Source organism: Alligator mississippiensis, chromosome 1 (assembly GCF_030867095.1).
Source record: "Alligator mississippiensis isolate rAllMis1 chromosome 1, rAllMis1, whole genome shotgun sequence".
Classification (NCBI taxonomy): domain Eukaryota; kingdom Metazoa; phylum Chordata; order Crocodylia; family Alligatoridae; genus Alligator; species Alligator mississippiensis.
The window spans coordinates 234,060,661-234,076,282 of NC_081824.1; the positions used below are offsets into that span (position 1 = coordinate 234,060,661).

The 15,622-nt window shown below is 47.7% G+C and overlaps 1 protein-coding gene across 1 annotated transcript in view; it reads right to left on the minus strand.

Moving 5' to 3' along the window:
- The window catches only part of ACSS1 (acyl-CoA synthetase short chain family member 1), a 74,009-nt gene that overhangs the window by 26,327 nt on the left and 32,060 nt on the right, over positions 1-15,622 (minus strand). Inside the window, exons 4-7 of the mRNA XM_059720263.1 lie at positions 15,176-15,351; positions 6,126-6,278; positions 2,996-3,143; positions 640-777 (exon numbers count right to left, since the gene is read on the minus strand). Of these exons, the coding sequence (XP_059576246.1) occupies positions 640-777; positions 2,996-3,143; positions 6,126-6,278; positions 15,176-15,351 (615 nt within the window). The remainder of the gene's footprint in view (positions 1-639; positions 778-2,995; positions 3,144-6,125; positions 6,279-15,175; positions 15,352-15,622) is intronic.

Below are 15,622 nucleotides of genomic sequence, written 5' to 3' on the forward strand. Positions count from 1 at the left end.
CAGCAGCCGCTAAAGGCAAGGGTGTCTCCCACCCACATCCCTCCCACCTGTATCTCAAGGCACACTCCAAATCTGGAAATACAACACTCAGGCAACTCCAAACTTATCCCTCTGTGCCTGCTCTCAAGCCTGCAGTCAGCCTAAGAACAACCAATAGGCATGCATCCACAGTGGTCTGTTTGGTGAACTTCTGGGTCTGGGATGCATCCATACATGCACATAAGTGCAGTGTGGGAGGGGTGTCCTCATCCTTGTCCTTGCCAGGCTCCTTGCCATAGTGGTGCAGAAAGCCCGTAGGTTGGTCCAGCATGAGAATGTCTATTGCTCTAAATTATGCTATTCAGGCCACTGAATTTGTCTGGTATCTTTTTCTGAGGAATGCTACTCTAGCTAAAGGAATCTCAGAGATAAGGTATAAGTCTGGGTTATTAACTGCCTTAGTTTTAAGTGCTTTTCCTTCTCACTTAGTAACTAAACCACCATAAGTGACAGGTGCGTGAAAGAACATCTACTCTGAGCCAAACTGCAGCTGGGTTAAGCCATCCTGGCTTCACTGATCTCAGCAGAGCTGCCTCCATTGTTATCTGCCAAGGCTGTGGTTCTACAATTCCTTTCACACAAGTTTCCAGTGGTTCTCACCTGACCCCAGGGTTTTTAAGGACGATCGGTCATACTTCTTCACCCACTGATCACCATATTTCAACAGCAGACGGATAGCAGTCGGTGCTCCATAAAACTGATTAATTTTTAGCCTCTGTACGGTTTCCCAGTAACGACCTGCAAAATCCCCAAGAGTCACCTTTAATCAAGCTGTTTACAAAACAAAGCTATTGTTGCAAATGCTGAACGTGAATGTCAACAGAATGTACAGGAGCCACTTGCAGTATCTAGAGTACAATGCTGATGACATCTTTATTACCCTTAGTACATACTTTTTTTAATAATCACATTGTAGCAGGTTTGGGATTAATACTTATCTTAACCAGTCACCTTAAATCTCTCACTTTGTACATTTATTCCCGAGCAACCTGGCTGCACAGGACTTTTAACATGTCAGGAAAAGTCATGGAGCCAGGCCCACCAAAGAAATTATAAGCCCCCTTTAGTACTGGGGGCCACTAACAATGTGTTACAGATGACTTGGGACAAATAATAATGAAAACAAGGACAGGAATGGAGGTCAAGAGTAATAACTAGTGTGTCAAGGGGGGACACTGAGCAGAGCACACCGGACAGTGCCCAATGGCCCCCAAACAAGTCCAAGTAGCCAGTGGACACTGCCCACTGATACTCTGCCCAGAGATGGGAATGAAATAGAGCAAGGAAAGAAGCCCCCCAGTCTCCAGGAAGCCTCCCAGCCAGAGCCTCCTTCCTGGGAAGATACATGACTAGCTTGGCCAGGGCCAGGAGGATGTTGACCAGGAGGTCCCAGGACTTGCTGGGGCCACAAACCTGCAGTGCAAAAATGAACAGATGAGGGGAAAAGTGTAGCCAGAACCTCAACAGGAGGTTCTGGAGAAGGCAGTGCAGGGTAGGCTTGCCCTGGTAGGCTCCACGTAGGCTTGTACCAGGGTCTCCCTCTGCTCACAAAAGGGGTAGGTATCGGAGGGGTGGGGGGGTCTGTGAACCATGCCAGATACATGCCCGTGGTGATGGCTCTGTGGAGAGCCACCAGCTGAGATCCCCAGTGGCTCACAGGATACAGATGGAATACAGTATTGTCCCCAGGGACCCTCACCCCTACCCAGGGTGTCCCGCCACTTGTTGTCTGGGCAGGATGTGAGGACAAGATGATGGATGGTGTGGAGCATGAGCGTATAGAGCTGGTAGTGGTGGGTGGTTCAAAAGCAGACCAGCTTTGTGTCCCCAGCCTGCTAAGATGGTGAGGTGGGGAACACTATGGGGCTGGACGAAGCAGGAGCCCCACAACAAGCTCCAGAGGACTGGGGGACACCAGGGGGGCAGGGACTGCCCTTGTGCAGGATATGGTCTATGTAGGCAAGGGCAACGGGAGGCAGGGCAGCCCTGACCTCCTGGAATAGGCAGCAGGGTGCACACAGTGTGGGCAGCTTCATGCACCAGGCCAGCACAAAGGGAACTGCCCACTCGTGCTTGGCATAGTCCAGGAGGTCCCCAATACAGGTGATGTGGGCCAGAACCATCCTTGGCGCACCCAAGGCACCTCTGTCACTGGCACCACCAGTTGCAGTTTTTTCCAGTAGGGGCTCAGTAAGAAGGTCAGCATCCTGGACAACCGTCTCTGGGGACCTGGAAGCAGAGACCAGCCTTCAGGCCCTGAGGGCAGGTTTCGGGTTAACACTCAGCCAAGCACCTCATTTGTCATACTGTACATTTATCCCTGGGCACCCTGACCGCACAAGAATCAACATAAAAGGAGTACTCAAAACACCCTTAAACACAGCCCGTACAGGACAACTCACAGTCCTGAGGCCTCTCCACAGGCCCCAAGAGGGTGCTACTGACTTCATGCTGCTCCCTCAACACCAAAGTACAGTATTCCTTCTGCCTCCTACATAAGTTGCCCCTCCTGGCCTCACGGTACTCCTGTTTCCAGCATTGCATCCCTGGGTCTTTTGCCAGACCCTGGGAGAGTCCTTGGCTCAGTTCTGCCATCACTACAAGCCAAACTCCCCCTCTATCTCCAACCTATGGCTCCTCTCCCTATGATCCTTTAACTTCCTATCTCTAGCTAATCATCCTCTGCAGCTGGTCCAGTTCTCTTAGGCAGCCTACAATCACTCCTGACTGCCTGCAGCGGACTTGAGTCCCCATCAGCCTGCAGACTCCTCCAGTTTGGAGTGTGTAGTCTGCTGCAAGCCTTTGCCAGCTAGCCTACTACACACATGACAATAGGAAAGTGAGCAGGACACATCCACTAAGGCAGCCAGGTCAGTCCCAATCAGTTCCTAAACTGCCTTCTGCCCTATAATGTTCCCATAGGTGCCTATGTAAAGCTTTGGCCATTACTCCTCACCTGGGTCAGGGTACGTAGGCGTGCTCTCAAACAGTACAGAGGTGGCCCCATTGCAGAGTGGTCCATACACAACATAGCTGTGTCCTGTGATCCAGCCGATATCAGCCACACAGCCAAAGATATCACCTTGCTGGTAGTCAAAGACATACTGCAAAAATGCATAGAGAATTTGAATTCTCAGTAAAAAGCTGAAAGCTCAGTATAAAGGAACTGACACATGCTCCGTTGCATTGGTTACTTCAATTCAGCCAGCAAAAAAGATGGAACAGGGCAAGCGTGGCAGGGCACCTTTGATGCCTGCCACTTTAAGAGGCTTAAACAGGCTGTGGAGTAGCTGGCAGGTGCAGTGTGGCCCAACAAGGCAGTCACATGACCACAAGAGGGTTTCTGGATTGGAGGATGGGGCTGGGCAGCCTCAATATAAACCCAGGCCCTCAGGGCAGAACCAGCAGGTGCTGTAGGGATGCCACTATAATAACACTGGCCAGCTGGAGCTGCTGCTCCCAGAACATCTGGAGATCAGGGTAGGAGCTCTGGTGATGGAGGAGGTTCCTGGTCCTGGGGAGTGACCTAAAACTACACCCTGATGGTGAGGATGGTATGGTGGGGCTGCCTGTGGCAGGGTGGTCTCCAGGAAATGTCACACCTGTGCCTCCCTAGTGAAAGGTGAGTATGGGGCACCTTATAACCTCAGCCCCCATGACCTGGTGGGTTACCCTGTAGAGAGGACAGGTGAGGGGTCTAAGCAGGGATGATATGTGGGGGGGGTGCATGTGGGTGCATGTGCATCCCCTGAGTGTGGTGGTGCACCCCCTGCAAAAAGGTGCTGCCAACACTGTCAGTGGTGCCTGCAGGTGGTCACCACTTGCCACCCTGCTGCTGACATCACCTGCAGTGTCTGCAGACAGTCCACGATCGCCGCTGGCTGCCACCAATGCTGCTGGTGCTGCCTGTGGTTAGTTGCCGACCCTTGGTTGGTGCTTGCCCCCAACAGTTCCAGCGGAGTCTGTGGGAGCTCTGTGCTCCTGCTGCTGCCAGCGCAGCCATGCCCCCCCAGCTGCTGGGGGCATGCACCGTTCGTGGGTCTAGGCATGTCATCAGACACCTGAGGCCCAAGGGGTATAAGGCCTAGTGGCCACAGTGACAAGGTGTGTGAGAGTGAGTGGGCCACGTAGCGTAGGGTCCGCGTGGGCAGGCCTGAAGGACTGTGCACAGGCTGGCTTAGTGATTAAGTGAGCTGGTTAGAGGGGCCCGAGAAGGCGGACCTGTATGGGAGACTGAGGGCAAGTGGCTCAATAACCTACCCAAAGTAACCTTGACTGGCCCATGGTGGGGCCAGGACCAGACAGGTCAAAGGGCCAGAGCATCTACTGCAAGGGACAGCCAGAGATAGAGGCCAGGAGTCCTGACTGGCCTAGAGGCAAGGCCAGGGCCAGTGAGGCCAAAGGTCCCAGAGGGGGCCACTGCCACAAGAAAAACGGGCTTAGGGAGTTTTGCTGCCCAGAATGAGGGTGGAGAATAGACTGCTGAGGAAGAGGGATCCAGGTGGGGTCTGAACATCAGGCAGGTATAGAGTGAGGCCCAGTGGGGGGCCACATAGTGATGCCATCTGTGAAATGTGGGACACATTGTAGGGATGGTACAGAGCTGTGTATTATGCCCTTGGCATCAAGCATTAATTGGTCAGCCTCCCACCTTATAAACAACTACTTTAGAGTTGCATCAAAGGTGAGACAAGTGGGCAGACTACCCTAGACAGGCAGGCGGGCCAACAATTGGACCAGCTGTGAGATGGCCCCCTGTCACAGCAAGCATAAGTGACAAAATGACCCAAAGAGACAAATAGAAACATAAGACTACAGGGGCCTCCTGGGGCATTAGTTTCAGCCCACCACATTCACAGGCAGTTCTTAACCCAAGGATTCCCCAAAATTGTTACTTCAAATCCTCACGTACTCCAACAAGGAACAAAATCTAGAACATCAAAAACATACAATTAAATGCCACAGATAAAACCAGGAGAGACAAGGGCACTGCCAATGCCCTGCCAGAATTTTTTTTTTTTTTTTTCCAGGAAATTCTCAGATCCAGGGGAGCAGGCAGAGGGAGAGGGGGAGCAAGCGGGACATTGTAGTGACAGACCAAAGCCAAGAACTTTCTTTCTGGACTGAGCAGAAAGAAGACCCATCAAAGCCTATGCCTCATATAGCTGCCATCTGAGAAGAGCTGACATGCAACTCCCACATGTCTCAGAGAGCAAGTGAAACACTTCAGTCCTGCAGCTTGAAAGGCTAATCCTCAAATTTTCTGAACAGCTACCTCTGGACTGAGAACACCACAAATCTCTTGGAAAAGATAAGTATGAGTAGGGGTAAGGACACAGAGGCAGAGTGGTTAATGCATCTTGCTGTGGCTCCAGAGATGTGACCTCTAAGCCCTCCTCAAAGTTTACATAAAAGACTGCCTCTAGTTAATCTAACTGTAGCTGGACAACTGATCTTGAACTTGGAAGTCAGAGATAGGTGGCCATAAGGCTGATTGCATCACTGCCTTGAGGGTAGCTAGCTATAGAAATTAATGTGTTTGAACTGTGCTATCTCTGTGGGTACAGAACCTTCATTATACAGTCATTTATTATTCTACAACACAAAGGTTCTGCATCCCACAGCCAACCATATGCCACACAACACCTGCTCTGGGAAGGTATTATAAGGTCCATCTTGCTTCTGCAGAAAAGGAGTTAAAGAACCTGCCCAATGCCACCCAGCATATCAGTGGCAGAGGCAAAAAATTAGTGCTTATACAGTTTTGTCCTTCAGCAGACAAGTGTCACAAAAAGACACTTTAGGAGTAACAATGAATTGAAAAGACCCAGCTGGAATCACTGCATCATCTGGATTCCTTACAAACACAGGGAGCTGATTTGCATGGCAGCATGCTTCCTGGCAGCAAATGGAGGCAATTTAATTATTAATATGCTTTCACACACCTTTCAACTCAACTGCATGCAACACATCAAACAATTGACAAATGCACCACCATGGACTTAATCAAAGAAACAAATGTTTCCCCATGCCCATGCTGAAACAGCACAAATACTCTTTTGCCAGAGATAACACGGTGGCGGTACCTTGTGCGTCAGAGCAGCATACAGCAGATATCCAGCCTGGGTATGAACAATCCCCTTGGGTTTTCCTGTGCTTCCAGAGGTATAAAGCATGAAGAGCATGTCCTCACTCTCCATACTTTCAGGAATGCATACAGGAGCCTCCCTGGCCATCTCCTAAGAAAAGAGAAACAACACAAAAAGCCCTTTAACCTCTCATAGCAAATCCTTTGGTGAAACTCAGCTGTGTCTGGGCTATGCATAAAAGAACTGGCATGTCTTCAACTGGTGTCATGGCTTTCTCCAGAAAGACTTGGCAGAAGTTGTACTAGCAAAAAGCAAGGAGAATTGGATTGAAAATGCTAGAGCATAGGAGCAGTCAAGGTGGCTGCTCAGATGATATGCACTGTCTGTTTCCCTGGGCACTGACAGAAGCTGCAGGGGCATCATGGGCCAGATTCTATTCCATCAAGAAGCAGGTAAGAGGACTGAGGCATTTAAATGTGATTCTATTCCATCCTGCTCAAGCCCGTGAAAAACTGTGAATGCAAAAGATGAGTGGGTCTTCCTCCTTTTGACGCTTTTTTGTGACTTAGTCTTAAAGGTATAAAGACCATGTGTTACCAAACTAAATCCATTCATGTATTTTCAGGATTTAAACAAGGTGGAATAGAATTGCACTTAGGATCCTTACTTGCCTAATAGGGAGAATAGAACCTGGTCCTGTGTACACAGGACACTTACTCCCTATAAGGTCATGGGGATAGATGCTGTAGCTGTTCTTTAGTCTCATGCATCTCTCACACCCAGGTGTCAGAAGATAACAAATGAACAAAACCTGTATTAAAGAAAAAACACAATCAAGTCCTTGGGAGGATAAAAGTGTCTGACAGAAAACCCTAGTGTGAGTCCCATCATAAGCCACACTTTGTAGCAACTGGAAGGTCATTAAGTGACAGTTCTATTTTAATTTTAAATCATACTTGGGATTTCCCACTGTCATTTTCCATTTTCTGGCTGCAGAAAGGACTGTGGGCCCTTTTCTGGTTACATCAGGTACAGAGCAGGGCTGTCCAACTGGCAATCAGGAGGCCACACAGCCCACAAGGGGTTAACCTGTGACCAGTACCATAGAAAAGGTGGTGCCGGTGGTGCGCAGGCATCAGGTGTCATCATACTGCCTTAAATAATAAATAACAGAAAGCAGCTGCTGCTAGCAGCCATATGATCACAATTGCAATCACAGCAGCAACAGGAAGTCATTATTGCCCCTATCCAGTGGGTATCCAGCCAAAGTCCCTACACTGTTGCATGTAGCCCCCCAGGCTTCTACATGGCCACTATTCCTTTCTTTCTCTGCTGCAGCTAGGGACTCTAAGCTCCCACCTTCAGCAGCTTTCACTTCCTGCTCCCATCCTATGGTGTGGGGTGGCACAGCTCATGGCATCAGTACAACTTGTGGTGGGGGAGGGAAGGCTGTGGCCTAAGGGCTTGCTACTTGCACTAATGTGGCCCCTGCTACTGCAGCTTGCATGACATGCAGTCACCAGCCACTTAGAAGTTAGACAGCCTGGGTATAAAGCAGATCCACCTAAATCAGACTACACAAGGAAGCAGCACAGTAGAAATATGTCATGCCCACTTGCTCCTGCATTGCATGCACTACATGCTGAAAAAATGCCAGGCAGCTTCCTTTAGAGTGGCTCCTATGAGCATGCCTGAGATTGTGAAAAGGACCAAGCATGCCTTGGGCACAGACCCAAAAGCACTTACATGGCAGATTCTTGGCATGAGATACACGCAGGGCTGCACCCTGGGCAGAAGTAAAAGGGCCAGGGAGAGTGGAGTGTCTCAGTGCAATGCTCCTTAGCAGTCCAACAGAATGCAGGCATGCCCATGAAGTTTGGTATTTGTTGTAAATGAAAAGATGGAGAGCAGTGAATGATCCTTTATGCCTTATTCCTCCCTTTCCAAATGCAGACCTGGCTACCTTCTTATTTCCATTCTCCCAAAAGCCAAAGGAGTTCTGGAGTTAGAACTCTCAACAGAGGCCATTGCAAAGGCCAGGGGGCAGAGTCTAGCCTGACCTTTCACTTGTACAAGGAAACAAGCAGGTTGCAGAGGTCTCTTAAATCCCTAGGTGAGTAACTCTGACTTTGGGCATGGGCAGGCAGAAGTCACAGGGGTACTGGCCTGTCTGCTCCCTCCCTGGAGCAAGTAAGTGGGTAGTGAATGGAGACTTAGCTTTATCCCACCCCCTGACTTCACTGGGGAAAGTAGCTGGATCAGCACTAACTCAAGTTATCACCAAATTTATGGCCCTCCTTGATTCATAAATTCAGACAAGAAGTTAAATGAGTAAGCAGTGGGGAGGGGTTTTAGGCTTCTGCAGACTCATTCCCTGCTTCTTCTTCTCTTTCATTAGGGTCAGCCCTCCAATTTCCAAGTTCAAGCAGAGAAGTCAGCACTAACATCCCAGGGCTGGATGGCAACAGCCTTACCTGCTCAGTATTATGAAGGGTGAGGACAGAATTTGGCCCTTGGTAAATGGAACCTGTAGGCTGCCAGTCACCTTCCTTAAAATGAAATTGAAAATGGATGGTTCCACAGTAGGAACAAATGGTACTTCCACAAACCTGGAGCACAAATTGAATATAGCAGGGGCGCTCAAGCCCCAGCCCATGGGCTGGATCTGTTCTATGGACCCATGTCATCTGGCCCATAAGGCTCCCTACAGGACCAGAAATTTAGCAGTGGGGGAATGGTGGCAATTCACATTACCACTACTCTGCCACCAAATTTCCAAGCCCCATGTGGCTGGAGTGGGCCTTGGCTGGGCTGTTGCCACATAGCTGGATGCCTAAGCCCCAGCCAGGCCAGCCCCATGCAGCTGGACCAGCAGCATGCCCTGGATCAGATCCAGAGGCCAGATCTAACCCACAGACCATCCTGGCACTGCTTATCCAGCCCATGGGGTGAAAAGGTTGGGCACCACTGGAACAGTATGCTGCTCAGAGTCCACTTAATATCAGGGAATATTCAGCTTGAGATCTCATTAGATGGTCCATGTGTACTCTGCTTGTTCCAGATCCAACATAAGCAATATCCATGAAAAGATCCAACCTTTCAACTGATTTGAATGTCCTAATTTCCTTTCTTCTCTGGAACTATGGGGCACTCCCCTTGTCATTGATTTCTTGTTCTGAGTTAAACCACACCCTGGACTTTGTTCACTTTCTCTCTCTGTTTTGTTTATATGGATTTTGGCAAATTAGATGTGAGAGAGCCAACCTAATTCTTAGATATCACTTCAAGAATAAACCACCAGCTAAGCACAGTGTTCAGAGTGCATTGGAAGCAGAGTAATAATTAGTGGAGGAGGATTTTATTGACAGGTTTCAATGAGTCATCTTGTTATCTAACACTTGAACCTTGCATGAAAGTGAAGCAGATAATTACTGATTCATGCCAGTGGATGGATCAAGCTTAGTTTATTCTGGATGAAAGACAGAGATTAACTTCTTTTAAGGGTGCAGAGACCTAAGAGCTGAGACAAACATATCCTGCCAACCAGTGACAAAAACATTAGGATCAGGTGTTTTTGGGGAGACAGTTTAGAATGAAATGTTTTGTTATTCAAATGACTAATAAAACCAAAATCTAGCAAGGGCACCAATCAGGACTACATCCAGTGTGTATGAACCCTGTTCGAAACAGGGTGGGAGCTTCACTTGCTTACATGATAACTTTGCTTTTACTGGCTCATGGCTTAAAGCCTGTTCCTTTTGTGCCTGTCCTGCTCTTTCCACTTTGCTATCCAACTGATTCCAAAGGAAAGAAGCAGAAGTGTGGCACTGGTACATGCTTGTTTTCTCACCAGCTTTACAAACTGCTGTAATCCTCCAGCAAGTAATTGTAGTCTATTGTCAAATGCCATTTCCTTATTGCAAACAGAGATTCTCTTATTCGTGCCTTCCTTTCCTTCCACTTGCATAGGCAGCTCCAAACAGCCTGCAACATAGGACTACAAGGCTCCAGCAAACTGGCACGTGCAAGTTAGCCTAACTCTGACTATAAATCCACTTGCAATTTTTGTAAATACCAAACATCAGTTCAAAATACCAGTTCATCAGTTCAAAGAAATGCACGCTTCTCTAACTCCAGAGCTTAATATGATGTATCAACTCATGCAAAAGCTTTCACGCAGTGGAACGACATCCCCTTAAGGCAGGGGTGGGCAAAGTCCAGCCCATGGGCTGGATTCAGCCCATGGCAGGCTCCATTTCCGAGCACCCCCTGCCCATATCACTGCAGCCAGTTTCCATGAAGACTCCAGAATGAGCAGAGCCATGACAGTGAGGGGCCCAGGTTTCCACAGAGACTGGCCCAAGCAGCACTGGCAGGGTGGACAGCTGGGCAGAGAGCTACTTCAGGGCTGGAGCAGGGATATTGCAACTGTAGCAGGAGGGCCTGGATCCAGGGCAGAGTTGCGATCCACTGCCTGCATGCCCTGGGCGGGAGTATGCAGGCAGTGAATTGCGGCTCTGCCCCAGTGGGACATGTAGGCAGCAGATCACAGCTCTAGTCTGGCTCTGGACCATGCTGTCACTGCTACAAAATCCAAGCCCCAATGCCAGAGCAGCTCCCAGCCCAGCTGTCCACCCTGCCAGCACTCCTTGGGCTACCCCCTGTGGAAAGCCTGGCCCCCCCACTGTCAAAGCCCTGCTCCTTTGGGGTCTCCATGTTAATGGGATGCAGTGATGCAGGCAGCAGCTGCTGGGAAATGGAGTCCAGCTGCCAACCAGATCTGCCATTTTACTCACCCCTGCCCTAAAGGCTCAAGTAATTTGACAGACATAAAAACAATTATTGCTCAGAAAACATTTTCCAGCCTGGGTGACAACCTCCAGCATCTTCCTTGGGTGTATACAAGCCTGTAGCAATCATGATATATTCCAAATATTCAACAACTGTCTGTAAAAACAGAGAGGCAACCTACTTCCCTGAGACACTGTGCTATTCTAGGTGAAGAAAGACTTCCCTCAAGTTGTTTAGGCTTATGGTCCCCAACCTAGGGGTTGTAATGCCAAGTAGGGACGTGGCAGTTACGAGTGGGGTCACAAGACTCCTATGGCCCGTAATTCCCCCAATCCCACAATTCTTCCATATGCCCCCAATTAATAGGGACCAGGGACTTATAATGCCTCAGCTTTCTGGAAACTGTCCCAGTGCCTGAAATTATGCTGCAGAGAGAGCTAACCCCCCCTAACTCAGCCATATTTTGCTCAAGGACAAGCCTCCAGGCTAGCCCTCATCATGGAGTAATTGTGGGCACAGGGACAGTTACTGTGGAGTAGCAGAGGCAGGGTAAGTCATTGCCCCATTTAACTATGGGCATACAACTGGCACACAATGGTTCCACAGATGTATGACTAATCAGACTCAAGACAGCAAAATATTTGAGAATCACTGAACTATGTGTTTATCTGAGGACATCTCAGTGATCAGTTGTGAGTGCTTGTGAAACACTATAGGGTAATCTGGCCTTACAATTAACCACTATTCAGAGCCTACATTTAGTTCCAAGTGTTTGTGAACATTTAACAAATATTAAAATAGTAACAGTGGGTAAAATCAAAACTAAGTCTTACACCCTGGGCAAGTTAGAGATCTCATCTGCATTCATGTTTTCACAGAATAGTCAGACTGACTTGCCTGAGTTTTGGTACCATGGCCAAGTTCCATGTGCTCCTAAGTCTACAGCAAGGCCCACTGGCTCCAGTGGTATCAAGTGTAGAAGACGAGCAAATCTGTAGTAGCTTCAGTTCAATTAAAATAGTGAGTTAAAGCATAATATCCCTGTGCTATTTAATAGAGAGTTCAACTTCTTTCATCCTGTCTCCACATTCTCAATGTATCTCAGATTTTTGTATTAAAACAGATCACTGCACCACTGCAGAATGAAGCTGGAAGTCACTGGCAATGAAGAAGGGGGGAGTGAGGGCTTTCAGCACCCTGAGGCAGTTTTAGGTTGTGGGATAAATATATTAGCTGGATGTTTCCGCTATACTGATCAGCACTGAAAGAGTTAACACCAGACAACTGCATTCAAGGATTCAAGGTTCACATTTCTTAAATGCAGTTTCAAGTTACCTGCAGACTTCAGAAGCCACCTCTGCTTCAGTTTATTCAAGGATTAAGGCAACACCTAACCAATAAAACAAGTTCTTCCTGTCTAAATTGTACTGTTAGCATCTAGCAGTTGTTTGCTCCTACTTCACTGGAACACCAACTGACTTGGAAAGTGAGTTTTAGCTCCTCAATATCTTTAATGTCCAAATGATGGTTTCCAGAACTGAATGCAACTAGTGCTGTTTATTTATTGCTACTGGTAAACTGACACAATTACCCCTGCCTCAAGCTATATGATCCCAGGTGCACATTTTAATGAGTGATCCTTCCTCCACCAGCCTATATAGGCTGTAAATAGTCCCACAAAATCATTCCCCAGGAAAAAAGAATAATTACACCAAGCCTTTCTTGGGTCTTGTCTACTTCTGCAAAATTAATGTCCAGTTTCACAGCATAGACAATATTTTACTGAGTTTGACTGAACCACATGGGAAGGAAGGAAGGAGAGCAGCAGAATAAGGACCTTGGACTTCAGAAAAGCAGACTTCTATTCACTCAGGGAACTGATGGGCAGGATCCCCTGGGAGGCCAGTTTGAAGGGGAAAGGAGTCCAGGAGAGCTGGTTCTATTTTAAAGCAACCTTACTGAGGGTGCAGAAACGAACTGTCCCAATGCGCAGGAAGATGAACAAGTATGGCAGGCAACCAGCTTGGCTTAGCAGGGAACTGTTCAGTGAGCTAAAACACAAAAAGGAAGCTTACAACAAGTGGAAACTTGGACAAATGAAACAACAAAAGGAAGATCAGGAAAATCCTGGGTCCCTTACTGAATGGGGAAGACAACCCAATGACAGATGATGTGGAAAATACTGAAGTACTCAATGCTTTTTTCATTCATTCACAGGCAAGCACCAGACTACTGCACCTGGTAGCACAGTTTGGGGAGGAGGTGAGCAGCCAACAGTGGCAAAAGAACAGGTTAGAAATTATTTAGAAAAGTTGGCTGTGTATAAATCCATGGGGCCAGACACAATGCATCCAAGGGTGCTGAGGGGGTTGAGCCACTGGCCATTATCTTTGAAAACTTGTGGCAATTGGGAGAGGTCCCAGATAAGTGGAAAAGGGTAAACATACAGCCCATCTTTAAGAAAGGGAAGAAGGAAAATCAAAGAAACTACTGACTGATCAGCCTCACCTCAGTCCCTGGAAAAATCATGGAGTAGATCCTCAAGGAATCCATTTCTAAGCACTTGGAGGAGAAAAAGGTGATTAGGAACAGTCAGCAGGAATTCACCAGGGGCAAGTCATCCGCAGAGCCAGTCATCAGAGAAGGCAATAAGGTTGGTCAGGCATGACTTGGCTCTGTGGATGTGGGGAAACCAGCAGACGTGATATACCTTGACTTTATCAAGACTTTTGATACGGTCTCCCACAAATTCTTGCAACCAAGTTAAGAAAGTATGGGTAGGACAAATGGACTGTAAGGAGGATAGAAAACTGGCTGGATCATCAGGCTCAAAGGGTAGTAATCAATGGCTCAATGTCTAGTTGGCAGCCAGTATCAAGTGGAGTGTCCCAGGGTCAGTCCTGGGCCAGGTTTTGTTCAGTATCTTGATCAAAAACCTGGAAGATGGGATAGAGCGCACCCTCAGGAAGTTTGCAGATGACACCAAGCTGGGTGGAGTAGTAGATGTAATGGAGGGTAAGGCTAGGATTCAGAAGGCCTCGACAAATTGAAGGATTGGACCAAAAGAAATCTCATGAGGTTCAGTAAGGACAAGTGCAAAGTCCTGCACTTAGAATGGAACAATCCCATGCACTGGTACAAGCTGGGGACCGACTGACTAAGCAGCAGCTCTACAGACAAGGAGCTGGGGGTTACAGCAGACAATAAGCTGAATATGAGCTGACAATGTGCCCTTGTTGCAAAGAAGGGTAACAGCATACTGTGCTACATTAGTAGGAGCACTGCCAGCAAATCAAGGGAAATTATTCTTCCCTTCTATTCAGCACTGGTTAGACTACATCTGAAATACTGTATCTAGTTTTGGGCCCCCCACTGCAGAAAGGATGTAGACAAATTGGAGAGAGTCAACAACCGAGGGCAACAAAAATGGTTAGGATGCTGGGGCAAATGATTTATGAGGAGAGCCTGAGGGAACTGGCTTATTTAGTCTGAAGAAGAGAAGTGGGGAGATTTAATAGCAGCCTTCAACTACCTTTAAGGGTGGTTCCAAAGAGGATGAAGCTAGACTTTTCTGAATGGTGGCAGATGACAGAACAAGGAGTAAAGGTCTCAAGCTGCAGCAAGGGAAGTTTGGGTTAGATATCAGGAAAAACTCTCTCACCAGGAGGGTAGTAAAGCACTGGAACAGGCTACCCAGAGAGGTTGTGGAATCTCCATCCTTGGAGGTTTTTAAGACCCAGCTAGACAAAGCCTTGGGTGGATGATCTAGTTGGGGATGGGCCTGTCTTGAGCAGGGGGAGTGGACTAGATGCCCTCCTGAGGTCCCTTCAAGCCCTAATTTTCTATGATTCTATGTCTGAACACAACAGGGCAACAATAGGTGTTATGGTTTTGGGGTATTCTGAAACCTCTGGAACACCATTGCTGAAAGAAAAAATTGGGGGCAATTTCTAAATACCAGGCATTGCGTTCCACCATGGGATGTAATGCAAAGTTTGGCTGTCTAAAGTACCCATCCACCATAGGGAGCATTTCCTGTAGCCTGCACAAGTTGCCCCAATTTATGATCACATCCTAATAATTATGATTTCCTAGTACAGCCAACGCCTGTAAAATACCTGGAATGCCTGCTATGTGAAAACAGAGGTCCTCATACATAAACACCAAGCAGGGTATCTACAGTACCCAGCTCCTTAAGGCAGGGCAGTCTAACCAGCACTGGATTAAATACCTGGATTAAAATAATGTCAACGTACTTCATTAAGCGGGATATCGAGATCACCCATGTGGACTGTGTTGTCTGTCCTTTGAGCCACAAAGACATGCTTGACACTTGGGCAATTCTTCACAGCTTCATCCACAGTCTTCTTCAGCTCTATGATTCGTCCACCCCGGATGCCCTGATTGTATGTAATGACAGCTTTGCATTCCGCTAATGAGAGAGAGAATTGGCAGACCTATCAGGGTGTTTGCCATGACATACACCGTGCTTTAATTAGTCATGAATATGTGGTGAGGATAGTCATGAGAATATACTTCACACTGCTCTTCAGAATTTCGGTGAACATTAATACCCAACAACGATGGCAAACCCTCCTTAAAATGATGGTAACTGAAGGAGTGGCCTTTCCAGTCTTCAAGGCACAAGAGGAGAATTAGACCTCCATCCAAATACCACTGAAGCCAATGTGAATCTTCCAATT